General features: G+C 54.7%; 1 protein-coding gene across 2 annotated transcripts in view; it reads left to right on the forward strand.

Moving 5' to 3' along the window:
* The window catches only part of LOC105469113 (tweety family member 2), a 49,384-nt gene extending 23,223 nt beyond the window's left edge, over positions 1 to 26,161 (forward strand). For both annotated transcript variants that reach the window (XM_011719707.3, XM_011719708.3), the window contains exons 4-14: positions 1,256 to 1,476; positions 6,855 to 6,950; positions 7,457 to 7,529; positions 12,507 to 12,576; positions 12,837 to 12,892; positions 13,398 to 13,490; positions 13,727 to 13,819; positions 16,067 to 16,209; positions 16,917 to 17,102; positions 17,590 to 17,668; positions 24,263 to 26,161. In XM_011719707.3, the coding sequence (XP_011718009.2) occupies positions 1,256 to 1,476; positions 6,855 to 6,950; positions 7,457 to 7,529; positions 12,507 to 12,576; positions 12,837 to 12,892; positions 13,398 to 13,490; positions 13,727 to 13,819; positions 16,067 to 16,209; positions 16,917 to 17,102; positions 17,590 to 17,668; positions 24,263 to 24,343 (1,191 nt within the window). In that variant the 3' untranslated portion in view covers positions 24,344 to 26,161. The remainder of the gene's footprint in view (positions 1 to 1,255; positions 1,477 to 6,854; positions 6,951 to 7,456; positions 7,530 to 12,506; positions 12,577 to 12,836; positions 12,893 to 13,397; positions 13,491 to 13,726; positions 13,820 to 16,066; positions 16,210 to 16,916; positions 17,103 to 17,589; positions 17,669 to 24,262) is intronic.
* The last annotated feature ends 1,560 nt before the right edge of the window (positions 26,162 to 27,721 follow it).

Below are 27,721 nucleotides of genomic sequence, written 5' to 3' on the forward strand. Positions count from 1 at the left end.
CCAGCCATCAACTTTCTATTTCTGTCTTTGCATTGGCAGATGTTTCCTTTAGGGTCCACTCAACCCCAGGCCCTTAGAGCTCAGCCAAGGGACAGGAGCCTGTCTGCCCACCCAGCGGGACACACGTCCAGGGGAGGATGTGAATACAGGGAGAAGGCGCCGGTTTCCTCCTCCTGCCTCATGTCCAGGCTCGTCAGAGAGGGGATCGCAGCTGTTTTTGTTTTTGCAAAGTCCCATTGTCCTGCCTTCACTCAGCGTTCAGGACGCGGTGTGCTGCTGCTAGCGCCACAACAAAGCCTTTCTCTGATAGAACAATTAGCAATCCTGTTGTGGGGATACAAGGTCAAGGTAGCAACATAGAGTCTGTTTCTCTAGAAGAGAATTCGTAAGCCTAAGTGTTGAAAGTTTTAAGAGAATCTTCAAAGAATATGGATTATTTTGTTGGTTTCTCCATGTGGGTGTGTCTCTCTAAATATAGTAAGGTATAGTAATGAATGCATACGTTTATTCCAGCCCTTTACAGCAGGGGCCACGTGGTGAGCATACAGGATAGCCTGCTTAGTAGACAGCAACAGAGACTCCAGAGTGCAGGGATGTGCCTGCACTCCCAGCGCCAGAGGCTAGACCTGGCCGCAGCCTCCAGCACACAGTGGTGTGCTCCTCTGGCACCAGTATTCTGTCTCTTGGAGCCCACATCCTGGTTAAGGCCAGTTCAGGGACTGCCCCCTGGTTTGAGGAACATGAGGGCTGGGTGGGTAGTGGCAGCCTCTGTCTTCAGTCCTTCCTCCAGGGGCACAGGCTGGAGATCTTCAGGGCTGGGGCAACATGGTGTGTTCATTCGTGCCTGAGCAGGCCAGGTCACTTTTTTTTTTGGAGACAGAGTCTCACTCTTGTTGCCCAAGCTGGAGTACAATGGTGCAATCTTGGCTCATTGCAGACTCCGCCTCCCAGGTCCGAGCGATCGTCCTGCCTCAGCCTCCCAAGTAGCTAGGACTACAGGTACATGCCACCACACCTGGCTAATTTTTATGGGTTTTTTTTTGTAGAAACAGGGTCTCACTATGTTGCCCAGGCTGGTCTCAAACTCCCGGGTTCAAGCAATCCACCTGCCTCAGCCTCCCAAAGTGCTGGGATGACAGGCGTGAGCGTAATTATCGCACCTGGCCAGGCCACCTTCTGCCGCCTGCAAAGACCTCTTCCGGGATGAGAATCAGAAGCTTTACCTCCCTGGCTTTTGCCCCCTGCTCCTCCCTAGGTTTCCGGAACTACCCAGAAGATGAAGGTGGACCTAGAGCAGCACCTGGCCCGGCTTAGTGAGATCTTTGCTGCCCGGGGCGATTACATGCAGACCCTGAAGTTCATACAGCAGATGGCGGGCAGCGTTGTTGTTCAGCTCTCAGGACTGCCCACGTGGAGGGAAGTCACCATGGAGCTGACCAAGCTATCCGACCAGACTGGCTACATAGAGTACTACAGGTGAGGGGCCGGTGGGAGGCAGAGGGAGGGGCAGCAGGGGCTACATCCGCTTCATCCATCCAAACCTGCATGTTGAGCTCCAGCTGGAGAAGGGCCACCAGAAAGTCTTTTTTTTTTTTTTAGACAGAGTCTTGCTCTGTCACCCAGGCTGGAGTGAAGTGGTGCAATCTCAGCTCACTACAACCTCTACCTCCCGGGTTCAAGCGATTCTCTTGCCTCAGCCTCCCTCCCAAGTAGCTGGGACTACAGGTGTGTGCCACCATGCCAGACTAATTTTTGTATTTTTAGTAGAGACAGAGTTTCACCATGTTGGCCAGGAGCTGGTCTCTCGAGCTCCTGGCCTCAAGTGATCCGCCCGCCTCGGCCTCCCAAAGTGCTGGGATTACAGGCGTGAGCCACCGTGCCCAGACCAGCCTCACTTATGAGTGATGGGGGCTGAGGGGCACCACCCTCACTTAGGTGTACAAACTCACGGCCGTGTCATCTGACCTCTGGAGCTTTGTTTATATCTCCCCTGCCTCCCCATTCGCCAAACCCCAGCCCAGGCAGAGGCACTGGACACAGTCGGCAGAGCAGGGACCTGCTGCCTCTCTCCAGGTGCAGGGTCCAGCGAAGGTTGCTCTGGGGAGAGCGCAGGAAGGAGGCAGTAGCCCCAGCCTTTGGAGGGCTCCCGGCTGAATGGTGGCCTGGGCTTGTGCTCCCAGGGCCCCAGGCCTAGCCTGGAGGAGGCACGCGGGGAGTGGAAGAATGAGTCATGAGGAGCGAGTGTCAGTTCTTTGGATCCCTCCCGGCTCCCTCCATGTGTTGGCTCCTCTTCAAGCCATTGAGGAAATTCAGAGCCTTTAGCTCAGGGTTGCACAACTTACTCCTGTTTTCTGGATTTGTGTTCCCTTGTGTCATAAAGCCCCATGCCAGGAGGTCACTGCTGGACTGAGTCCCGGGGCCTCTCCCCTTCCCAAAAATAGGAGGTGGCAGATCCTTCAGCAGAGGGAGCTTATGAAGTCCCCAGCTCTGGGGGTCCTCCCCACACCTTGCCTCCCCAGCCCGTCCAGCCCCTGCGTCTCCGCCATGTCCTGGATTCTCTGGATTGAAGGGACCTTGGTCCTGCTCCCCAGCAGAGTGCCCCCCTCCCAGGGGACAGAAGGAAACTGCCAGCTCTAAGGACTGTCTGTGACCTCCTGCTCCTGTGGCCCCAAAACAGGGGTATCTGATGAGTCTCCTGATGCGTGGGCCATTCATTGCCTGAGCCTTCGAAATCTTATGTCAGGCAGGGGCAGGGGTACAAAGGTATCCATTTTGACCTCACTCTTCTCTGAGCACACCTAGCAGAGGACTGTGTATGTTTAAGAGCTTCATGTGGGCATTTTGATAATGACACGGATGGAATTAAGTCAGAATTTACATATCAAAGGGGGCTTATTGTTAAGGCGATTTTATTAAAATAGTGGAAGGATGGTGCCAACTGCACATCAGCTATTTTGGCATGGGTGATTGACAGGACCCCCTGTGAGCCCATCCCCCACTCCCCACTCCTTATTCAGGTTGAGGCAGAAGAGGTTTGGCTAAGCACGGTGGCTCATGCTGTAATCCCAGCACTTTGCCAGGCCAAGGCAGGCAGATCACCTGAGGCCAGTAATTCGAGACCAGCCTGGACAACATGGAGAAACCTCATCTCTACTAAAAATACAAAAATTAGCTGGACGTGGTGGCACATGCCTGTAGTCCCAGCTACTTGGGAGGCTGAGGCAGGAGAATCGCTTGAACCCAGGAAGCGGAGGCTGCAGTGAGCCAAGATTGTGCCATTGCCCTCCAGCCAGGGCAATAGAGTGAGACTCTGTCTCAAAAAAAAAAAAAAAATAAGCAGAGGTCTAGTCCAAGGTTGGCACCTGTGGCTCCTCAACATCAATGATGTCTTTGCTTCCATCTGTGGCTCCTCCTCTTACCTGAGCTGCTCTGGAACACAAGCCCTCCCCTGAAGGGCCCCCGTCTTTGCTTTTGGGGTAGTCCTTGAGCATGACCATGCAGCGAAGCAAATATTTCCTAGCATTTTTATACAAGGCCTGGCGAAGTATGGGAGGAGATAAAAAGCCGAGGGGCTCCTCTCTTTGAGAGGCTACGGTTGAGGGAGGAGGGAGCCAGGGTGGGAGTGGCTCTGGCAGACAGCCGAGTTCTGGGTTAGGAATACATCCCCCAGTCCTCGCCCGGCTCCTCTGGGAAAACACATCCGCCTAGAGGAGATGTTTCCAGGAACCCCTGACAACAGGAGGCGTGGAGGCAGGGAAAATACACTGAATCACAGCCACAGAGAGTGGGTTAGAAGCACCCCTAACTGGATTTCCTCCTGCTCTACAGAGCGGAGGCAAGAGGTGAGAAGAAATCTTTAAGTTTGAAACGTGAACTGGGTATTTGGAGAGGTGCCCTGTGGCTGGCTGTGTCCCTTGCAGGAAGCTTCTTGATGGAGACAACGTGGAATTCCTGGGCCAGGCTCTCCCCACCATGGGGCCTTGGCTCTCCAATCTGTAGAATGGGATCCAGCTCACACCTATGATCCCAGCACTTTGGGAGGCTGAGGCAGGAGGATCTCTTGAGTCCAGGAGTTTGAGACCAGCCTGGACAACACAGAGAGACCCAGTCTTTATTTATTTATTTATTTATTTATTTATTTATTTATTTATTTATTTGAGACGGAGTCTCACGCTGTTGCCCAGGCTGGAGTGCAGTGGCGCGATCTCGGCTCACTGCAAGCTCCGCCTCCCGGGTTCCCGCCATTCTCCTGCCTCAGCCTCCTGAGTAGCTGGGACTACAGGCGCCCGCCACCGCGCCCGGCTAATTTTTTGTATTTTTAGTAGAGACGGGGTTTCACTGTGGTCTCGATCTCCTGACCTTGTGATCCGCCCGTCTCGGCCTCCCAAAGTGCTGGGATTACAGGCTTGAGCCACCGCGCCCGGCCGAGACCCAGTCTTTATAATACGTGTGTGTGTGCGCGTGTGCGTGTGTGAAAATAAGAATGTGATCCAAACACTAGATGGTTTGCGACGTTCCTTCCAGCTCTGAGCTGAGTCTAAGGAAACTGGCTTCTTGGTGGCAGCAGGCTCTGCCCACTCTGCAAATCCCCCAGCTCCATTCCTGGAACTCCCAGAGACCTAGTGTGCATTGCCCCCTGCTCTGTGCAGAAACAAGGACTTTGATTAGTCCCCTTCTCTTGGCAGTAAGCCTCGATTTGGGGGTCAGAAAGAACCTCCCTTGGCTGCTGGGGCCTCCAGCTTGCTCCCTCCCCTCTCTCCCTTAGAGCCTCTTTGCCACTTTCCGCTAGCTCCAGGGCACTCCCTGCCCATGCTCCCAACTCCTTCTTCCCCTTTATGATGTCAGTGAAGCAGAAAACCATTGCTGGAGAGGAGAAGTCAGCAACTTTACTTGGCTCTCGCAGCAAGAGAAATAATGATCCAAATACTTCCCTCTTTGGGGACTGGGAAGGCCCTGTCTCTGCACCCTCCCTCCTCTGTCCACTCTCCTGCTGGTGCCCAGCACAGGGCAAGGGGCATGGCTGCCAGGGGAGACCACTGGCCTCGTGAGGACCACCTTGGGGACCTGTGTGGAAGCGAAAGGAACAAGGGCACTTTGGGGTCTTCTCGGTGCCCTTGGGCTTAAGGTACTTTGATTCTTCAGCCTGTTCTCTGGAGAAGCAGGAGGGCAGGGCCTTTGAAGTCCTGGACTGCCTTGCCCTGTCAACCTTTATATTTAGCAAGCACCTAATCCTTACTCTGGCCCTGTGAGATGAGGCGTTCTAGCTCCCTTTACAGATATGGAAACCAAGGTCCCAAGGGGTGAAGTAGCTTACCAAGCTCTCCCAGCTGGGGTGTAACTGCCTTTCCCCATCAGCCCAGCCTTGGGGGCAAAAAGGCCAGAGGAATGAAGGGCTTGGAGGAGCCTAGAGGTCTGCAGGGCTGTCAGTACCCTGACCCAGACTCCTGGGTTCCACACTGAGCTCTCTGATAGTCAGAAATGAGCCCACTCACCTGGGTATCCCTGGTGCCAAGCTCAGTCCCTGGCACAAATGTTGCTTAAAAATGAACCTAAAGGCCGGGCACGGTGGCTCAAGCCTGTAATCCCAGCACTTTCGGAGGCCGAGACTGGTGGATCACGAGGTCAGGAGATCGAGACCATCCTGGCTAACACGGTGAAACCCCGTCTCTACTAAAAAAAAATACAAAAAAGTAGCCAGGCGAGGTGGCAGGCACCTGTAGTCCCAGCTACTTGGGAGGCTGAGGCAGGAGAATGGCATAAACCTGGGAGGCGGAGCTTGCAGTGAGCTGAGATCCGGCCACTGCACTCCAGCCTGGGTGACAGAGCGAGACTCCGTCTCAAAAAAAAAAAAAAAAAAAAAAAAAGGAACCTAAATATAAAATCTTTTGTTGTTATTTTTGAGATGGAATCTCACTCTGTTGCCCAGGCTGGAGTGCAATGGCGTGATCTCAGCTCACTGCAACCTCTGCCTCCTGGTTTCAAGTGATTCTCCTGCTGCAGCCTCCCGAGTAGCTGGGGCTACAGGCGCCCACCACCACACCTGGCTAATTTTTGTATATTTTGTAGAGATGGGGTTTCACCATGTTGGCCAGGCTGGTCTTGAACTCCTGGCCTCAAGTGATCCACCCATCTTGGCCTCCCAAAGTGCTGGGGTTACAGGCTGAGCCACTGCGCCTGGCCTGAACCTAAAAGTCTTAAGTTATGGATCCCATCCAGCAAGGGGGCAAGATGGGAGGCCTTGGGGGGCCAGACTGGGTGTTTGTCAGAGAGGCACGTTAGGGGCTGTGTTAGATCTGTGGTTATAAACATCAGGCCTTGGCTGGTCTGATGCTGTCTGAGAGTTCTAGAAGCAAAGGGAAGCAGGGTCCTAGGAGATGCCTGCTGGGAGGCTGCAGAAAGACACGTCAGAGCTGTGCTGTCCAGGGTGGTAGCCCCAGCCGTGTGTGGCTATTTTAATTAATTAAAATTAAGTAAAGTTTAAAATGTATTTCTTCAGTTGCACAAGCCATGTTTCAAGTTCTCGGTAGCCACCTGTGGGTTGTGGCAAAGGAGGCTGCACAGCAGGGATTTAGAACAGTTCCTCCACTGGGGAAAGTTCTGGTGCACAGTGCTGGTTTTGACACTCAGCCTGGAGGTGAAGGCAGGGAGTGGGAAGTGACAGCTTTGTCCGGGCAGCAGTGGGGGTGGAGCTCCCGAGCCTTCAGCCCACGCATGCTGGGTGCTCGGGGGCTCTGGGCAGTGTGTCGTAGTAAAGGGTCTAGTGGGTCCTGGAGCTGCTGCGCAGGCCTCCCAGGTGGCCAGCAGGTCAGGAGGTCCACCCTGTTGCTCCTGACCATCCCTGCCCGTCTACCCAGGTGGCTCTCCTACCTCCTGCTCTTTATCCTGGACCTAGTCATCTGCCTCATGGCCTGCCTGGGACTGGCCAAGCGCTCCAAGTGTCTCCTGGCCTCGTGAGTATCCCTACCCGTGGACCTGGGACAAAGAGCTGGGCAGGATGCCATCATCAGAGAGAGACGAGGGCCTGGCCAGCTCCGGAGTGTGGGGAAAACAGCCAGGCTGCCTGAGGCCACCTTCTGCCCCGTCCTCAGCACTCAGCAGAGGAGACAGACAGCAGCCACCAACTCGCCATCTGGTCACCCAACGAGCAAGCACTAGGCTTTCCTCCTTCTCTGGGCCTGACTGTTGAGCGGCTAAGAAACGTGGGCCCACGCATGAAAGCCTCCGGCCATCTTAGCCAACGCTGCCCCCTTAGCCTGTGCTCTCACGCCTGGGTCTCTTTAGCCCCAAGGACCTGGGCTCCGTGGCTCTTTCCTAGTAGTGAGCAGGGCCCACATCAGGGCAGGGACTGAGGCTGCCTTTGGATCCACTGCAAGGGTTTTGGGGGCAGGGTGGGCAGGGTGATGGCTGAGAGGAAGGGGAGCCCGCCTACCAACCTTGTCGCCTGCCTCTCTCCTAGGATGCTGTGCTGTGGAGCACTGAGCCTGCTTCTCAGCTGGGCATCCCTGGCCACTGATGCCGCTGCGGCAGTGGTGAGTTGGGGGACGGGGTGGGTGGTAGGTGGTCTGCCAGGATACTCCAGTGTATCTCCAAGCAGGGCCAGCTTCCGGTCCCAGCTCCTAACCTAGAATCTCAGAACCAAAGGGACTTGCATCATCTGAACCGGCCCCTCTCGTTACAGATGGGGAAACAGGCCCAGAGAAAGGAAGGGGCCTGCCCAGGGTCAGAGCCAGGATAAGACACTCATGCTTCAGACCCAGAGAGAAGCCCTCAGCTGCCCAGGCGTGCTTAGGCTTACACATGCTTAGGCTTAGGTGTGCCTGGGTGACCAGGGGCTTCTCTCTAGGTGTGAAGAACTGACCGGGTCTCCTGAGAATGAGTAGGCATCCGAGCCTCAGACCAGGGAGTCCCTCCCATATCAGAAGCCGCTACTTTGCCAGCTCCCCAGGCCCTGGGACTGTAGAATGTGGTGTCTGACTTGCCTTCCGTCCCAATGTCCCAGGACTCCCGCGGTCTGAAGCACACGTGCTGTATGTTTCTGGATGTGATGCCTCAAAATGGTTTAAAAAAGAAAAAGGTGGGGGTTTCCTATGCAGGTCCACATGATCTTTAATGGACCTAACACTGGCGCTAAGCTGTGTGCATGAGGCTGTTCATTCACTCAGCTGATTGTTTGCTGGGTGGCACTCGATGGTACAAGATGCCTGGGGATGCGGAAGCCAAGAGGATGTGATGGTTGCTGTTGACAAAGTTCCAGCCTTTGGAAGCAAGACTTGTAGGCAGATAACTGTGATACAGTGGAGGTGCAGTGTGTGTGTGTGTGTGTGTGTGTGTGTGTGTGCGCGCGTGTGTGTTTGTGTTTGCATGTGTGTATTTGTGTGTTTGCGTGTGTGTTTGTATGTGTATGTTTGTGTATGTTTGTGCGTGTGTGTGTTCATGCACGTGCATGTGATAGAAGAGAACACAGTTTACCAGGGGCATTAAGGAACCCCTCCCTGATTCAAAGGCCGCAGACTAACCCTGGGACATGCATCTGTTCTGCCCTAGTGACCTGGGGCTTGATAGGGATAAGATGGGAGTGGCTTGTACCAGAAGCTCCCTAAATACACTCACACCTTGTCCAGTGACTTGAGGGTTGGCCACTAGCTCTGGGTGTGGACACAGTGCCCTCAGGGACTCTGGCACTGACTTAGCACCTCAGGCAGAGGCTTATGCAGAAGGGAGAAGAGAGGGCATGTCCTGTCTTTGCTCCCCGCTACCTCAGTGCAGTGACCACGGACCAATGACTGGCAGAGAAAAGGCCCAAGTCACGTTTGAAAAGCATGCGGGAGCTGGGACACTGCTGCCTGGCCTGCAGCCTCTCCTCTGGGGCCAGGGGCACGCACAGGGAAGCCACAGGGAGCGCACGGCGAGCTCCTCCAGGGCCCCATCCCGCTTTCTGGGCAGCCTCTGCCGTCTGGAGGCAGCAGTGGCTTCCAGCTTGCCGCTGTGAGCTGCCCTGTGGTGGCCACACCCCTCCCAGGGGGGCTCCTCCCTCTCACCAGGCTTCAGTGTTCACAAAAACCAGAGGCCATTTAATCTCCCAGCGGGGCGCCCTGGAATGCAGGGAGCTGGGGAGAAAGGCCATTTCCCTAATTCCTCTAGTCAGGCCCTTGTGTGTGAGAGGGGGAGCAGGCGGTGGAGCTGAATGGGCTTTTGACGGGCTGGAGATGCTGCTGCATTTTAATAGGAAGCCGGGTGAGGAGGAGCCAGGAGGGCGGGGAGGGTGGCCGGCTGTCCCGGGGTTATTGTGGAGAGCTTTTGTGTGGCCTCCCAATGCCACCCTGCTCTCTGAGGCCTGTTTTGACAGCCATGGGGCCAGAGGACTGACAAACCCTCCCCTCTCCGCCCCCCACCCCACCCCTCTCTGTCCCTAAAAAGGACTCCATGAGGACAGAGGGCTGCCCTGGAGATCTGCTCCGGGTGAGGCGGGAGAGGAGGGCCGGCAGGACTTGAGCAGCCAAACTCTGAGCCTCCAGGCCCTGGGGCTACCCCTTGTGGTCAGCACTGCGAGTCAGGAGGTGTCTAGGGTGAGGGACTAGAGCAGGCAGACAGGCTGGGAAGCCCTGGAAGAAGGAAGGGGGAGGAAGTGGGTTCAGCCGTGAGGGAGGGAGGCAAGGGCTGTCACAAGTGCTTTGGCCACCGAGCCCGGGGACAGAGCGCTCCGGGGAATTCCTCCAGCCAAGGGGCAGCCAGGCCTGCCCCTGAGTCAGAGAGTGGGAGTGTGGCCTCTGCAGCCACTCTGTCTGGGCTCACATCCCCCCCTTCAACCCTTCCCAGCAGTGGAAACCCAGGAAGGTTCCTGAAGTGCTCTGTGCCTCAGTTTCCTCCCAGGTGAACACGGAGAATAACAGGACTTACCTCAAAGGGCTGTTGCTAGGGAAAGATGAGTGGGTTAATCCTGGGAGGCACACAGAACATGTCCAATAAACAGTGGCCACCACTGGCTTCCTGTGCATTCATCATCATCATGCTAGGGTCACGGGGCTTCCGTTCAGACCCACACCTCCATTCTTAGGAGCTGCCTGCAGGCTTAGCCATCGCCTGGGCTGGTTAATGGGCAGCCTCTCCCACCTGCCCCAATTGTGCTCAGTGCCCTCCTTCCTGTCCCCTCTCCTGCCATCCCCATCACCATGGCATGAGTAATGCACACGTGTATTAGTCCATTTTCACGCTGCTGATAAAGACATACCCAAGACCAGGCAATTTACAAAAGAAAGAGGTTTAATTGGACTCACAGTTCCACATGGCTGGGGAAGCCTCATAATCATAGTGGAAGGCAAGGAGGAGCAAGTCACGTCCTACATGGATGGCAGCAGGCAAAGAGGCCTTATGCAGGGAAACTCCCATTTTTAAAACCATCAGATCTGCCGGGTGCAGTGGCTCACACCTGTAATCCCAGCACTTTGGGAGGCCAAGGCGGGTGGATCACCTGAGGTCGGGAGTTCACAACCAGCCTGACCAACATGCCAGAACCCTATCTCTAGTAAAAATACAAAATTAGCCAGGCATAGTGGTGCATGCCTGTAATCTCAGCTATTCGGGAGACTGAGGCAGGAGGATTGCTTGAACCCAGGAGGCGGAGGTTGCAGCAAGCTGAGATCACGCCACTGCACTCCAGCCTGGGCAACAGAGCACGACTGTGTCTCAAAAAAAAAAAATCAGGTCTTGTGAGACTTACTCATTATCACGAGAACAGTGTGAGAAAGACTTGCCCCCATGACTCAGTTACCTCCCACCTAGTCCCTCCCATAACACATGGGGATTCAAGATGAGATTTGGGTGGGGACACAGCCAAACCATATCAACACGTATACACACAAGTGCATATGCATCACACACGTACATGCACATGCACACAGGTGTTTGTCTTCATTAATAGGGGAGTTGACTCCTCACTGAGTCCCACACCCCAAACCATCCTATGCACCTATCCCAGGAGATGGAGGCTCCAGGGTGGCCAGGGGGTGTGAAGAGCAGGCCTGGCCTGGGAGGGGGAGGAGGGAGGCAGGAGGACCACGTCACTGTGGAGCCTTGGACTGGGGCCTCTGTCCCTCTCCTTTCTTGGTTCCCAAACTTCTCAGGGGTGACCCAAACTGAGATAGTGGCCTCGCTCTTTATTTTCCCAAGGCTTCCCCATCCTCCACTTGGGCCTGGCTGCACTCTCTGCCACTCCATCCAGGGGGCGGGGGCACACCACCAGGCCTGCTGGCGCCACAGCTCTGATAGGTAATAATAGGCCAGGTTGATGTATTATGAATGCTAGTGGTTTGTGTATAAAGCATTTCTCCCAGGGTCTTAAGTGCATGCGTGCATGCATGTGTGTGTGCGTGTGCACATGGGGCTCTCAGGAAGCTCTGTATCTAGAGGGGCATGTTATTCCCCACCCTCGCTATACACACATTTCCTCGACCATAAGTGCTGTGATGCACTAACCTGTAGTTGCTAGAACCCTGCACGGCACCGAGGAAGTACTCCATAAATGTCTATCAACTTAACAAGTTAGTGAGTGATGCTCTATTGTGACCCCTGAGGCAGTGGTTCCTGAAGGAGGACAGGGCCACCGGCAGAGCAGGGCACTCAGAGGGGTCCCCTGCCCAAGGAGCATGCGCCAGAGGAGGGGGATGCCCCTAAGAACAGGCCAGAGGACTTGAGCTCTCCCTGGCTACTCTAGAAGGCAGAGGTCCCCCGTTTTTCCAGTCCCCAGAGCACCCCAGGCCAGATCTGGGGTACACCTGGCTTAGAGGCCATGTACTTGCTGACGCCTCTCCTGGGGCCTGTGTCTGCTCCCACCCTGCTGCATGGGCCTTAGCAATCACCTAGCCAGGCCATGCTGTGGGGCCAGGCCCTCCAGCTCGTAAGTGGCAGCCGCCTCTCAGCTCCATGCCCTTCCCACCCCGTGTCTTGGCAGGTGAGGACCTGCCCCCCAGGCTCACAGATGCTTCAGCACCAACCTCCTTCTTTAGAAAAAGTTCGGGGAAGCCTTCATAGATTGTCCACCCGTCCCTGTAGGACTTGACCACAGCAAGACAAAATGTAAAACAGACATGAGCAGATGAGGCCATGGTGTAATGAACTCCCACACACACAGCCTGCAGCTGCCCTGGGGCCCAGGATGGTGGCCCCCAAGGGTCTGTCCCAGAAGAGGCATTTGGGAATAAGAGTAACAGCATGCTCTCCACCCCAGTCACTTTTCCGAGCACTTTACATGCAGTGGGTGAATAGCATTATCATCTCCATGTCATAGATGAGGCAACCGGGGCACAGGAAGAATAAGTAACTTGTCCAAGGTGACAGTGCTAGGAAGGGGCAGAGCCAGGTTTGAACCCAGGAGGCTGGCTCCAGACTCTGTCCTTTGCCACCTGGGAGGGAGCTGAAGGGGCTGGGGTGATGGGCTCCTGGCTCCTCCCAGGACCCCGACGTCCTGGTATCTGACTTTCCTCCACCCTGTCCCTCTCTCCCTCACTCAGGCCACCAGTGACTTCTGTGTGGCTCCTGACACCTTCATCCTGAACATCACGGAGGGCCAGATCAGCACAGGTAACACGCTCTCAGGCCGCTGCTGTAGATGCATGGGTGGCCAGACTGTGTGCCCCTACGTACCTCTTTCAGCCCTGCAGCCATCCAACCCCTCCTCAACCCTGAACTTGAGGTCCAGCTCTTGCTCTAGGCCATTTCCTAGAAACTGCCTCCCTTGGGAGCTCAGGGACGGGGAGGGAGGTCTGGCTTGGCCACCAAGGATGATAGAGATCTCATCTGGTCATTTGTGAGCTGCCTAACGCCACGCTGTTGCCCTGCAGAGGTGACTCGCTACTACCTGTATTGCAGCCAGAGTGGAAGCAGCCCCTTCCAGCAGGTACGGCCCCCCGAGGCCTGCCCGCACCCTGCCCACAGCCACTCCCCCTTGACCCTAAGCCCCACCACTGACCAGGATGGCGGAGGTGGCAGGGCCTTCCTTGCCTCACCGTGGTCTTCTCCTTAGCTGCTTCTGTGGGGGCGGTGGGGGAAGCTTGCTTTTGGTCACGGGTTCTAGATCGGTGGTTAACGTGTGTGCAGCTCAGTGGGGAGCTGGTTCCATGTAGATGCTGTGCAGCCGCCCTGGGGTGGGGCCGAGATGCTGCACGTCTCACAAGTCCCCAGGTGAGGCCAGGGCTGCTGGTCCAAAGACCACATCTGAGCTGCAAGCAGGGAGAAGACTGTGTAGCTTTCAAGAAGCCAGAGGAGCAGGGGGAGACTTCCTGCAAGTGGAAGGCCTGTGCAGCTGCAGCCAGGTGGGAGGGGCAGGAGCATAGGCCCCTCGGCCGCTGTGGGGCTCCTGGGAGATGGAGCCTCATGGTGGGGCTGTGTCTCTCCTGGCCCAGACCCTGACCACCTTCCAGCGCGCGCTCACCACCATGCAGATCCAGGTCGCGGGGCTGCTGCAGTTTGCCGTGCCCCTCTTCTCCACCGCAGAGGTAAGGCAGCTGTGCAGGAAGAGGGGAGCCCCAGATGAACCCTGACAGCCCTTTCCCCTACCCCAGCCCCAGGGCCAGGCTGTGCACAGCTTGCTGCTGGCTCTCTGCGCTCCCACCCCCGTGACTCGGCTCCCACCCTTGGCTCTAGAGGCCCCTGAGCACAGCTGCCGTGGTGGTTTTCTCCGCCAGCTCTCCTCTACAGCCCCTCGGTGTCTCTGTCTCTCTTCCTGCTTCAGGAAGACCTGCTTGCAATCCAGCTCCTGCTGAACTCCTCGGAGTCCAGCCTTCACCAACTCACCGCCATGGTGGACTGCCGAGGGCTCCACAAGGTGCATGGGGGCCCTGGGGGCACGTGGAGAGTGTGAGGGCACCCAGCAGGCCACACCTTCCAGAGAAAAGCCGGTAGAGGCTGAGGAGAGTGGTGGCCTGGGCCCCCTTCAGGCCCAGGAATGGAGCTGAAGCCAGACAGTGGGAAGGGAGGGGGTGCCTGGCCTTTCTCCAAGGGCTGAGACAGGGAGACTCAGTACAAGGGACCAGGGGTCAGGGATGGGAGGGTTGTATCCGGTTGGCTCTGGGTCACTGGGGGACCCTGACCAATACAAGGGAGGCTATTCCCCGTTGTCCAGACTCCTGGCCATGTGGTCAACACATCCATCTCCCTGGGTTGCAAATGGATGTCCCAATCCCACTGCCAGAGTCTTCCAGGAACTTGGACTATCAGACAGACACAATGATGCAGGGAACACATGGCGAGCACATGAGAGCCTCCCACCCCCAAGCAGTGAGCCAGTGTATGGTGACAGCTTTCACATCCCAGGTGGATTTAGTGCAGACGGTCTTTGTCATCATCATAGCTGTCAGCTCCATGCTTGGCCCTGTTCCGTGCATTTTATATCCAGTATGTCATCCAGTTCTCACAGTTATATTGTGAGACACATGTTATTTCCTAGGAAATTGGCATGCGTGTGTGTGTGTATGGATAGACGCATAGATATAGCCATGTGTGTGTGCACGTGTGTGTGTTTTTGCGCACAAGTGTGTATGGATAGACGCATAGATATGTGTGTGCGCACGTGCGTGTGTGTCTGTGTGTACGTGTGTGTATGGATAGATGCATAGATATAGCTATGTGTGTGCGCACGTGCGTGTGTGTGCGTGTGTGTGTATGGATAGACGCATAGATATACCTATGTGTGTGCGTGTGTGTACGTGCGTGTGTGTGTGCGCGCACGCGTGTGTGCATGGATAGACGCATAGATATAGCTATATCTGTGTGCACGTGCATGTGTGTGCACTTGTGTGATGTGTATGTCTGTGTGCATGTGTGTGGTGTGTGTCTGTGTGGTTGTGTGTGTGCACAAATGTGTGTGTGGTATGTGCGTGTGTGTGCACATGTGTGGTATGCACGTGTGTGTGGTGCATGTGTGTGTGCATGTGCCTGTATGAATGTGGGGGGTGTGATGTGTGCATGTGTGTGGTGTGTGCATGTGGTGTGTGTGTGCATGTGTGTTCACACGTGTGTGCGCACGTGTGTGGTGTGTGTGTGCATGTGTGTGTGTGCATGTGTGTGGGGGTGCGTGTGGTGTGTGTGCATGTGTGTTGTGCGCACATGTGTGTGGTGTGTGTGCATGTGTGCATATGTGTGTGCATGTGGGGGGTGCGTGTGGTGTGTGGTGTGTGTGTGCATGTGTGCGTGTGTGTGTGCATGTGTGCATGTGTGTGTATGTGGGGGGTGCGTGTGGTGTGTGTGTGTAAAGTGGCCTACTAAAGAGTCCTGACTTGACACATCAGGGGCTTGGGTTTTGATCCTGGTCGTCTGACGTCAGAGCTAAGAACATGGCAGTCACCCCTGTCTCCTCTCTCCTTCCCGTTCTACACTAATCCCCAGCAAGTCTTGGCAGCTCTCCTCTCAGCTGTACCCTGAGTCCATCCATTTCTCTTTCTCTCCACGGCTTCCACCATGACCCGGTCCTGCTCCTCCAGCAGACAGTGGCCTCCTCCCACTTTCTCTTGCCCCCTCACCACCCATGAGCTTTCATACATTCTGCCAGAGCAGTCCTTTTGCAAACTAGATTGGATCACATCCCTTCCATTCCCACACGCTCCGATGTCTTTCTGACCCCTTATAAGAGTCCGTACTCCTCTCCTGTGTGACCTGGCCCCTCCAACCCCATCTCCTGCTGGCCTGTGTTCTCTCTCTTTCCTGAACAGGCCAAGCCTGTCCCCTTTGCCCCCTCTTCTCAAAGTGTGCTGCTTCTTGCCATCCTGGCCTCAGCTTCAGTGCCCCCGTCTCTGGTTCCCCACCCTGCAACCTCATCTGCCCTGTTCAGAGCCAGCTTCTTAGTGCCTAGCGCACAGTAGGTGCTCAGCAAATGTTTGCAGAGTGAACCCAAGAAGCCCCATTGTGTTAGGCTCCAGAGTGTGGATCCTTAATGGTGCTACAAGGTGCTCAGGATGGGGAGCAGCCAGGAGACCCCGGGTTCAGTCTCGGGGGAGAGGGGCTTCCAGAGGAAAGCCTGGCCCCCAGGCTTTGCCCCCGCTCCTTCACTAGCTGCATGTCCCTCCTCTTCCTCCAGGACTATCTGGACGCCCTTGCTGGCACCTGCTACGACGGCCTCCAGGGCTTGCTGTACCTTGGCCTCTTCTCCTTCCTGGCCGCCCTTGCCTTCTCCACCATGATCTGTGTGGGGCCAAGGGCCTGGAAGCACTTCACCACCAGGTGGGCTGCCTAGTAAGGAGGGGAGCCTCCCACGGCCTGGGGGTCTCCTGGGAGAGCAGCAGACAGGGGCCTCTGCTCTACGATTTAGCTGATAACCCAGGACTGAGGAGGGCAGCAGAGGCCCTGGACATTCAGCCCAACAGGCTGGCTGGCTTCTACAGAAGCTTCCCCAAGAGTCCAGACAGACCCTCCAAAGGAGTTCGGTGGGGCCCAGAGCAGGAGCTGGGGCCCAGGGTGGTGACAGCCCTCAGGCCACAGCCTGGCCTCCCTTCTCCTCTCTTTTCACCAGGACTTTGCGATCTGGAATGAGGAGAGTTCCCGGTGCTGGGAGGGGTGCCCCGGGAATACCAAGAAGGATACATGGGGTCACTGTTTTCAGGGAGCCTGCAGCCCTCTTGAGGAGATGGGAAGGGACAGAAGGTGTATAGGCACCTCATGAGCAGGTTAGGCAAGAGGACGCAGGGTAGGGAGGACCCACATGCGCACGGTCAGCATGGTGGGGAGCCTGGAAGAGCTGGTCGTGAAGCTGGGAATGGGCCAGAGTGATCTGCAGGAGGCAGGCCAGGGACCGTGTTTTAAAGGAGTCTCAAGGCCAGAGACATGGCCAGAGAGTCCTGGCAGGAAAGGCAGGGAAGCAGGACAGGACCTGGCTGCCTCGGTGCCTCCTTCACCCTTCACAGCCGGCCATCTTCTACCCGTTGTTCTAGAAATAGAGACTACGACGACATTGATGATGATGACCCCTTTAACCCCCAAGCCTGGCGCATGGCGGCCCACAATCCCCCGAGGGGGCAGCTTCACAGCTTCTGCAGCTACAGCAGTGGTCTGGGCAGTCAGACCAGCCTGCAGCCCCCTGCTCAGACCATCTCCAACGCGCCTGTCTCCGAGTACATGTACGGCCTGCTCACACACCCAGGCTGGGTAGCACTGCCTGGACAGCATGTTGGGTGGGGTCTACAGCACCAGGTGGGGGAAGGAAGGCATCCAAGGCCACCCGTGGTCCCCACTACAGCCACGGGGTGCCTGGAGAGAAGGCCCCCCGGGAGCATCTGGTCACCCCTCACACCCACATGTGCTGGGGGAAGAACCCACTGATGTCAGCAGCCTCTGCCACAAGCTGATGGGACAGGTCCCAGGCCCGAGAAGCTGCATTTCTCCAGGCCATGCTGCTCTCAGCCTTCGTTGCCCATCAGCCACTTGTCCCCAGGCTTCCCAAGGTGCTCTTCTCCATATCTGCCCACCGCACCTCCTCCACTCTAGCTGTGGTTCGGGTCCATCCCCTGCCTCCCATGTGCTCACCCATGGGACCCTCCTGTAGAAATCTGCACATACCTCCACTCCCATACCATCCCCTCCTGAGCTCTCCTCTCATCCCCGCAGGAACCAAGCCATGCTCTTTGGTAGGAACCCACGCTACGAGAACGTGCCGCTCATCGGGAGAGCCTCCCCTCCGCCTACGGTAATTAGAGCTCTGGCCCTTCCTTGTTGGGGTAATACGTAAAGACAAAACCTCCTGCCAACCCAGTGAATCCTGTCCACAAAGGCAGAAAAGAATGAAACAGTTCTGTAATTGAATACACTCTAAACCAGACCGTCGCGGGTATCCCAGGCAGTCCGCTAAGGAGATTGCAAAGACGCGAGAAATCTCACTCCTTCCTCTAACCAGGCAGGAATAAGACACAGCCCACTGCATACCTGTCATCCAGCAAGAGGACTTGACGGCACTGTTTGTCACAGTAGTCCACCTTAATCCACTTGCTGATTGGGGTGGCCGTCCTGGTTAAGTAATTGCCTTTATTTATTTGTTTTATTTATTTATTTTGAGATGGAGTCTCACTCTGTTGCCGAGGCTGGAGTGCAGTCAGTAGCACAATATCGGCTTGCTGCAACCCAGGTTTCAAGCAATTATCCGGCCTCAGCCTCCCAAGTAGGTGGGATTACAGGTGCGTGCCACAACACCTGGCTAATTTTTGTATTTTTAGTAGAGATGGGGTTTCACCATGTTGGCCAGGCTGGTCTCGAACTTCTGACCTCAGGTGATCCGCCTGCCTCGACGTCCCAAAGTGCTGGGATTATAGGCATGAGCCACCGCAACTGGCCAGCTAATTGCCTTTATCCAGAGGAAAAATAAAACTCCTATTTCCGTAACAATCAGATAGTTACAACTTGGAGCCAGGTCCCTAAGTGAACTGTCACTGAGAAGGAGATGAGGTGCTGTCTTCCTGATGTTGGTACTTCCAAGAGATGGCTCCCAGACCGTGAGAACCCATGCCTGGATCGTAACACTGGCAAGGGCCATATTCAGCCTTTAAGAAGGTTTGCAGACATCTCAAAAGACAGAAATTATTTACAATGATATGTTTTCTAAAGGAAATAATGCAAGAAGAGAGGGGGCCTCATTCCCTTTGTGCACCAGAGAAAATTAAGGAAGTGTTTTTCTTTGTAGATTTCTGTTTACCTTAATCTTTGGTCTTTCTTGGGCTGGAAGGTGGGTGGGCTGTGGTGGTGGGTCTGGGAGGGCTGAACCCGAACACAGCCTTCCTCAATCCGTCTCAGCTCCCCGTGTCCCTAGGACTGTGCCCGAGTGGGGTCTGTGCCTCTTGTCCACCCCACCACCTCCAGCCAGGGTACCTGAGATGCAGCCTCAGGGGAGTAGCTCAGGGTGGGAGGTTGAGAAGCAAAGACCGTGCTGTCTCATCCCAGAGAAGTATCCAGAGGACTCAGAAACACTGGCTGAGACAAAGAGCTGCAAACAGGGAAGTGACCACCGAGGTCCAGGGACACAGACCCCAGTGCCAAATGCCTGGGTTCACATCCCAGCTCGTCGCTTGTGGCCTCTGTGACTTTGGACAAGCACTTTGCTGCTCTGTGCCTCAGTTTCCCCATCTATAGAATGGGTATGGGAATACGAGCACGTTCCTTCTCAGTGGTGTGTGCATTGGGGAAATTGATTGTTATCAGAGCGTACGTGTGAAGCATCCAGTGAGTGCCGTAGGACAAGGAGCTGTTATTTGTGATTTCCTTCCACCCCACCTCCACAGAGCTGTGGCATTTATTAATTTTATTTTATTCTTTTACTTTTTATGAGACGGAGTCTCACTCTTCTGCCCAGGGTGGAGTGCAGTGGTGTGATCTCAGCTCACTATAACACCTCCCGGGTTCAAGCGATTCTCCTGCCTCAGCCTCCCTACTAGCTGGGATATACAAGCATGCACCACCACACCTGGCTAATTTTTGTATTTTTAGCAGAGACGGGGTTTCACCAGGCTGGTCTCGAACTCCCGACCTCAGGTGATTCACCCTCCTTGGCCTCCCAAAGTGCTGGGATTACAGGCGTGAGCCACCGCACCCGGCCAGAGCTGTGGCATTTATAAGAAAGGACAAGGGCAATCAAAGGCCAGAAGTCTGCCACGGGGTGGGCAGAAGGGTTCTGGAGCCAGGCGTCTCCCTTCATTTGGCTGGGCGAGGCACTTCACTGCCCCCGCCCAGGTAGTTTGGAAGGGAACATCCAACAGGAAAGCAGAAGCACTGGAGCCCGAGTACCTGGGACCAGCGTGATAGACCTGGGCCCTGAGGACCCAGGAAGTGCACGCACAGGCACCCAGGGAGTCAGCTTCCTAGTCATGGCGCTTGGTGAAAATCATACCATCAGACCCAAGAAAAGAGCAAGTGGGACCCAGTCCCTGTCTTCAGGAAGTCCCAGTCTATAGAAGGGGCACACAAGAAGGCTGCCTGTAGAAAGTGCTACAAGGTACTTTGGGACCAGAAAGAAGGAGCTGTCTTTGCTGCTGCTCTAGGGAATTCCAGAAAGTTCTATTTAATAGTTGGCATTTGAGCCACAGTGTAGAGCAGGGGCTCACTCAGGGGCAGTTTTCCCCCCGAGGACATTTGGCAATGTCTGGAGGCATTTTCATTACCACACTTGGAGGCTGGGGAAGGAGACTGGATGCTATTGACATTAGTGGGTGGAGCCCCCACCACAAAGCCTGGTGCAGCCCCAAATGTCCATAGGTTTTGGGGCCTGTCCTCTGCATGTGGGATGTTTAGCAGCGTCCCTAGCCCCGACCCACTAGCAAGCCTGCTGAAACCAATCCCCCTGCCATTCACTCCTGTGCCACCACCTTGGTGCTTTTGCCTGGAGCACCTCACCTGCTGTCCCCGCAGCTTTACCAACACAAGCCCTGGCCTCATGTTGTTCTTCTTCCTGGAGTCCTCGGAAGTGGGCTGGTTGAACCTGTATTCAAAGTCAGCACCATTTATTATTTATTCTTATTTTTTTTAGACAGAGTATCACTCTGTCACCTAGGCTGGAGTACAGTGGCGCAATCTCAGCTCACTGCATCCTCCACCTCCTGGGTTCAAGCAATTCTCATGCCTCAGCCTCCCAAGTACCTGGGACTGCAGGCATGTGCCACCACGCCCGGCTAATCTTTGCATTTTTAGTAGAGATGGGATTTTGCCATGCTGACCAGGCTAGTCTCAAACTCCTGGCCTCAAGTGATCCACCTGCCTCGGCCTCCCAAAGTGCTGGGGTTACAGGCATGAGCCACCATGCCCCGCCTAGAAGTCAGCACCTTTTAAATCCCAGCCTAGCTTCTCTCACTAATCGGAAGCCTCCCGGGTTCCTTTTTCCAACCACCAGCTGCTATGGCCCCAGGAATGCAGATTGGCTTTAATATTAATCTAAGCACAACGTAATTAGGGGGAATCTGCTGTGAAAAAAGAATTACTCTGTGCATTGTGGTGCCAAATAAAAATGATTTTCGGATTACCTTCTGTTTGAAAGATCCAGGCCACTCGTCCTGCCGTTAGCAGAGATAATCAGCAACTGACCTTATTTGCAAGGCTCAAGGACAGAAAACCCTTCCTCCCTAGATTTAAGACCTGCCCAGAAACACTTATTGCTTTGGCCAAGTTGACTGCCCAGTCCTACCTAGCTCAGCCTGCCCTGGGAAGACCCTTCCACCTCCATGCCTGGTAAGGGACCTAGAGAGACATCTAATGATGCTGCAGACCAAGGAACCCCACAGCGTGGAGGATGTGGGGGTCTGCCCCAGTAAAGACAGCACAGCTGGCTGCACCCCACCCTCCCCGGGGTGCCTGCTCTAAACACTCCTTAGGATTGAGCAAGTTCGAGAAGTGGATAAACTCCTCCCTCTGCCGAGCGCCCTCTCTGGGACAGTCCGGGGATCTCACTGGGTGGGTGATGTCACGCCTGGTGATCAGGATATACAGCCTGTCCCTTGCTGGAAATGTTCCTTCGCCCAGCTCTGCCTTCAAGGAATAATCTCTCCTATCTTTTTAGGCACTGTTTCCTGGACTTGATGAACAAAAATGACCCAGGGCAATTAAAATTGAGTGAACAAAAATGACCCAGGGCAGTTAACAATACTGACACTGAGACTTCTCTTCACACTTATAGAAACAGAATATCTTGGGGAAAGAGCCTGGGAGATTCTAAGTTTAGCGAACTTATTATCATTCAAGTTGGGAAATACTGCTTTAAGAAGGAGGGTCTTGGCCAGCACAGTGGCTCATGCCTGTAATCTCAGCACTTTGGGAGGTCAAGGCAGGTGGATCACTTGAGGCCAGGAGCTCGAGACCAGCCTGGTCAACATGGTGAAACCCCATCTCTACTAAAAATACAAAAATTAGCTGGGCGTGGTGATGGGTGCCTGTAATCCCACCTACTCGGGAGGCTGAGGCAGGAGAATCACTTGAACCCAGGAGGCAGAGGTTGTAGTGAGCCAAGAGTGCAACACAGCACTCCAGCCTGGGTGACAGAGTGAGTTTCTGTCTCAAAGAAAATAAAAAAGAAGGAGGGTCTCATACTTGCATATGCATCAGAATCACCTGAGGGACCCACCCTGTTTCTGATTCAGAAAATCTGAGTTAGAGCCTGGAGATGTGCCTTTTTTTTGTTTTTTTGAGACTGAGTTTCGCTCTTGTTGCCCAGGCTGGAGTGCAGTGGCATGATCTCAGCTCACTGCAACCTCCCCCCAAGATCAAGCGGTTCTCCTGCCTCAACCTCCCGAGTAGCTGAGATTACAGGCCCCCACTGATTTTTTTGTATTTTTAGTAGAGACAGGGTTTCACTATGTTGGCATGGCTGGTCTCGAACTCCTGACCTCAGGTGATCCACCTGCCTCCGCCTCCCAAAGTGCTGGGATTATAGGCGTGAGCCACCGCGCCTGGCCGGAGATGTGCATGTCTGACATATTCCTAGGTAAAGCTGATGCTGCTGCCCTGGAAATCGTGCTTGGAGAACCACTGCTCTGAGGCGGGCTTCTTCAACCTCAGTGCTATTGATGGGCAGGGTCATTCTCGGTGGATGGTTCCTGTGCATTGTAGGATGTCTAGCAGCATCCCTGGCCTCTACTTGCTACATGCCAGTGGCATCCCAGTCCCCAGTTGTGACAACCAGAATGTCTCCAGACATTGCCTAATGCCCCTGGGTGGCAAAAACACGCCTGGTTGAGACCCACTGGGTCGAAGAGCCTCATGCTCCCTCCTTCCCGACCCCAGCCCAAGTGGAAGCATTTCATTCTCTCTGATGTGAATGGCCTGAACCCCTGAAACTTCCCTGTATCAGGAGAGTGGCAGCTTCTGGAAGCTTGTTAGAAGTACAGAATCTCAGGTCCTGTGGACAAGATCCCCAGGTAGCCTGTGTACAGGGTATAGAGTGAAAGGCCCTCTCCACTGCCAAGGACGAGTAACTAAGGTCTGTCGAGCACCTCCTCTGTACTGGGTCACTGCTTCTCCAACCTGAACGCACACTGGAGTTGCCTAAAGAGCTCTAAAAACACTGATAGCTCTTTAAAATGCTTAGTTTTATGTTATGTGCATGGTTTTTTTTTTTTTTAAGAGACAGGGTCTCGCTCCATTGCCCGGGATGAAGTGCAGTGGTGTGATCTTAGCTTGCTGCAACCTCCACCTCCTGGGCTCAAGTACCTTCTCCTCCTGCCTCAGCCTCCTGAGTGGTTGGGACTACAGGTGCATGCCACCGTGTCCAGTTCATTTTTTGTATTTTTGATAGAGACAGGATTTTGCCATGTTGCCCAAGCTGGTCTCGAACTCCTGGGCTCAAACGATCCTCCTGCCTCTGTCTTCTAAAGTGCTGGGATTACAGGTATGAGTCACCACCGTTATGTGCATTTTGCATCAACAAAAATATACATATCTATATACTAGCAGGTGTGGCCTGGGCATCGGGATGTTTTTAGGCTTCCCAGGTGTTTCTGGCGAGCAGCCCGGTTTGAGAGCAGCTGTGTTAAGGCTCTTCCCTGCTCCATATCATTTCACCCTTTCTTCTTTTTTTGAGACAGAGTCTCACTCTATAGCCCAGGCTGGAGTGCAGTGGCGCAATCTTGGCTCACTGCAAACTCCGCCTCCCAGGTTCACGCCATTCTCCTGCCTCAGCCTTGCAAGTAGCTGGGACTACAGGCGCCCGCCACCATGCCCAGCTAATTTTTTGTATTTTTAGTGGAGACGGGGTTTCACCGTGTTAGCCAGGATGGTCTTGATCTCCTGACCTCGTGATCCGCCTGCCTCGGCCTCCCAAAGTGCTGGGATTATGGGCGTGAGCCACCGCGCCCGGCCTCATAATTTCACCCTTTCCATGTAAGAGCTGGGTGCTCTTATGTCCATTTTGCAGGTAGGGAAACTGAGGTTAGAAAAGGCTGGAGAACCTAAGCCAAGGTCAGGGGGTAAAATGCACAACTGGGATTTGAACCTGCTTCTCTGAGTCTCTGGGCCTCTGCCCCCCAGCCTGCTGGCTGCTGACTGCTCCTCCATGAGTTGGTGGACCCTGATGGTGCCCTCAGTGTGAGGGGACAGGTTGGGTGCTGGGGCAGAGTGGACATTGGAGGACAGCTGGTCTGTGTGTGTATTTTTTATCTGAGGCTGAGAGCCAGATGATGGCCCGGCACGGCCGGGTTTCCCTCATTCCCTAAGACACCCGGCCCAGTTCCACTCTGAGAAGTCCCCGGCACCTTTGCTGGTATAGTGCCTGGCTGACCCAGCTCTGACCATCCCCTCTCTTCTCTCTCGGCAGTATTCTCCCAGCATGAGAGCCACCTACCTGTCCGTGGCGGATGAGCACCTGAGGCACTACGGGAATCAGTTTCCAGCCTAACAGACTTTCGGGGGTTCCTGCCTCCTTTTTCCATTTTGGTTTTTAATTAGTACAAATACAAGCTGCGTTTCTTTAATAGAAACCAAAGGCATCTGGAGCCCGAGAGGCCTCCTACTGTGGCAGAGGAGCAGCTGGGATTCCCAACCAAAGCCCCAGGGGGGCAGAAGACTCACCACGTGGGCCAGCCTCTCTCTTTCCGCCCTGCTCTCCACACCAGAAATGCCCCCAGGTGCTTGGCTGCCTCAGAGGTACCATCCCTGAGCCGGCTGCCTGGCCCTGCTCACCCCTATGCCTCGCCCTCGCCAGGAGGGGAGTGGCAGTGAGGAGGGGGCCAGGTCAGGTGCTGTGTGTTCTCTCTGGTCCCACAACCATGACTCTGCCTCTTGTCAGCCTGGCCAGGAGCCCAGATGACCCCTGTCGGAGTCACCTTGTCCTCCGTTCCCTGCAGGTAACATGAGAAGGGCTGATGAGGAGATGCTCTTTAAGAAGGTCACACCCTTGATGACACCAGAACAGCCCAAATCAGAGTTCCCAGGGCCAAACATGCTCTTCCTGGGCCACAGAGGGGAGGCGTCAGGAGAGCTCTGCAGTGGGGGGCTGGTGGCTCCGGGTCTCGGGGATCCCAGCCTGGTGGACCCCGGTGGGAACAGAGGCGAAAGCCTGCCACGTTCTGCCTGTCTCCCTAAGCTCCATTGCCTCACCTCTGTTCCAGAATCAATGCTGCAGATATGTTCGCTGCAGATAGGCGCGGTCTCAGGTATGAACGGACACTTTGAAACGACTTTAAGTCTTTCTTTTCTCCGGTGTTTTAAACATGTTGATTATCCAAAGAATTGAAACTCCTAGCACATCCAGTTTTTACCGTAGATTTGCGGCTCATTCTTCACCCTGGTTAGGTCACTACTTTTGCAGATTTTGCTGGCACTGGCCAGTCCTACAGATCTGGAGGAGAGGGGAAGGACCCGATTCTTAAATAAGGATCAGTGAGACATGCTGCCCGAGCTGCTGTTTGATGGGGATCTGGGTTCATCTCACCCACGGAGGGAGGATCTTTAAGAGGAGAAAAAAGCCAAGAGGGAAAGTCAGAGTTCCCTGTTCTAGGGCACTCGCCGAATACCCACAGCAGCTGTCCCCTCCTTGTTGTCTCCAAGTAAGTTTGCCAGAAAAGGTTTTAGCAAAGTGATACAACTGTGTCTTTATGGGAGGATAGGCCTCTGCCCTGCCCTGCCCCACTCCCCCCGCCACCTGTCCCCACCCAGTGTCCTGGGCCCCTGGCCTGCCAGGCCACAGGAGCTTATTGGCCATGAGGGAATAATGTCCCCCAATCCTGCCTGTTGAGGGACCAGAGTTGGGGTCTTTGGTGCTTCCAGCCTCCTGCCAACCTGGAGTTCACAACACCAGAGCCCCACGGCCTCGCACACTGAAGCAGGGGCGTGGGGTGACTTGGTGTTTCTGTTTTGGAAGAACCACCTGTCATCACAACACGGACAGCAGGGTGTTCTCAGCTCCCAGCGAAGCCTCCACAACGGAATGGGGCCGCAGGGCAGCCGGGACTCCCTGTCTCACCTGCATTAACCCATGCATACTGTATGCCATAAACTCACTTTGGTATGTCCGCGTCACATGCAGAGAGGAACTCTGCGACGTCAAAGTGTTGCTTCTTAAAGTTTCATTATTGGCAACTAGAGGGTTGTTTTTAATGCATGGAAACTAAACAGATTCCTCGGGGACTTCCTGAAGGAACCAGGCGGGCGAACCTTTGCTTATATATGTGCGGCCTCACCTGGAAGAGAAATAAACCACTTGTACTAAAATGTGCGTTCCGTCTCCGACTTCCTCAGCTGCAGGGAATAACGAGGGTATTGAAAGATGGAGCGGTCCCCTCCAGCAGGGTCATGTGGTGGGACGCTTAGAAGCAGATTCCAGTCGCAATTTCCGTGCCAGGACTGAAAGAGGGGCTTGAACGAATGTCATGGGGCTCTCGCGTGGCTTCCAGCTGCTCTTATAGGACCAGGGACAGGACTTATTTCTGTCCTGATCTTTCTCCAGAACTCCCCCTAAGGGTCACTGTTTTTTCTTGTTGTTGTTGTTGTTGTTGTTGTTGTTGTTGTTGTTTTTGAGACGGAGTCTCGCTCTGTCTCCCAGGCTGAAGTGCAATGGCGCCATCTCGGCTCACTGCAACCTCCACCTTTGGGGTTCAAGCAATTCTCCTGCCTCAGCCTCCTGAGGAGCTGGGATTACAGGTGCGCACCACCACACCCGGCTCATTGTTGTATTTTTAGTAGAGACGGGGTTTCACCATATTGGCCAGGCTGATCTCGAACTCGACCTCAGCTGATCCGCCTGCCTCGGCCTCCCAAAGTGCTGGGATTACAGGCGTGAGCCACCTCACTCAGCTGGTAACTGCATCTCAGTACCCAAATGAGATTGGTTTTGGGGGCCTCCATTGTCTCGGAGCTGGAGTGGGACCTGACTTGTAGGCCAGCCCTGCATGAACTAGAAAGGAAGCCTTGGGAATGCACAAGCCCAAGTGTGGTCTGATCACTCTGCGTGTCATCTGCCTTTCCCATCTCAGCTACATTAGTCTCTCCCACAAGGTAAAGGAGTGGGGTGGGGAAGTGGGTCCTGGGCCCCGGTTTTGCCTGCCAGCCTGCAGGCAGGCCCACCTTTACCCTTCTAAACATCCTCTGAACAGCAACCTGACTGCAGACCCAGAACAGCCAGCTTAGGAGGAAGGACTGGAGCTTAACCTGCTCCTGGAAAGAGACAGCAGCAAACTCCACCAGACCCCTTTTGCTGAGAACAGCGGGCGGAGCTTTTGCCAGGAACAGGCAAGTGTCCCAGGCTGTCATTTGGAGCCCACAACTTACCCACAGGGAGCAGCCAACAGAGTGGTTTCTTCTCCAAAGCTAATTCATCTCCCAGCGAGCTTTCTGCCCCTCCAAAGCGGCACAGTCTTAAATTTAGGAGCAGCTGGGGTGTTTCCACAGTCTCTTAACTCCGCACATTGCAGATCAGTCAGGAAGCCTGGTGTATCTGGTGACGGATACACCCATACGGAAAATTTACCTTCCTTTCTTCTCCTTTTCATTCATTTAAAAATGGATTGCCACCAGGCGTGCTGGCTCGTGTAATCTCAGCACTTTGGGGGTCCAAGGTGGGGGTCAAAGGCGGGAAGATCTCTTGAACCCAGGAGTTCAAGGCCAGCCTGGGTGATATAGTGAGACCCCATCTTTTAAAATAAATACTGCAGGGCGCAGTGGCTCATGCCTGTAATCCCAGCACTTTGGGAGGCTGAGACGGTTGGATTGTTTGAGGTCAGGAGTTCGAGACCAACCTGGCCAACATGGTGAAACCCCCATCTCTACTAAAAATATA

Source organism: Macaca nemestrina, chromosome 17 (assembly GCF_043159975.1).
Source record: "Macaca nemestrina isolate mMacNem1 chromosome 17, mMacNem.hap1, whole genome shotgun sequence".
Lineage (NCBI taxonomy): Eukaryota > Metazoa > Chordata > Mammalia > Primates > Cercopithecidae > Macaca > Macaca nemestrina.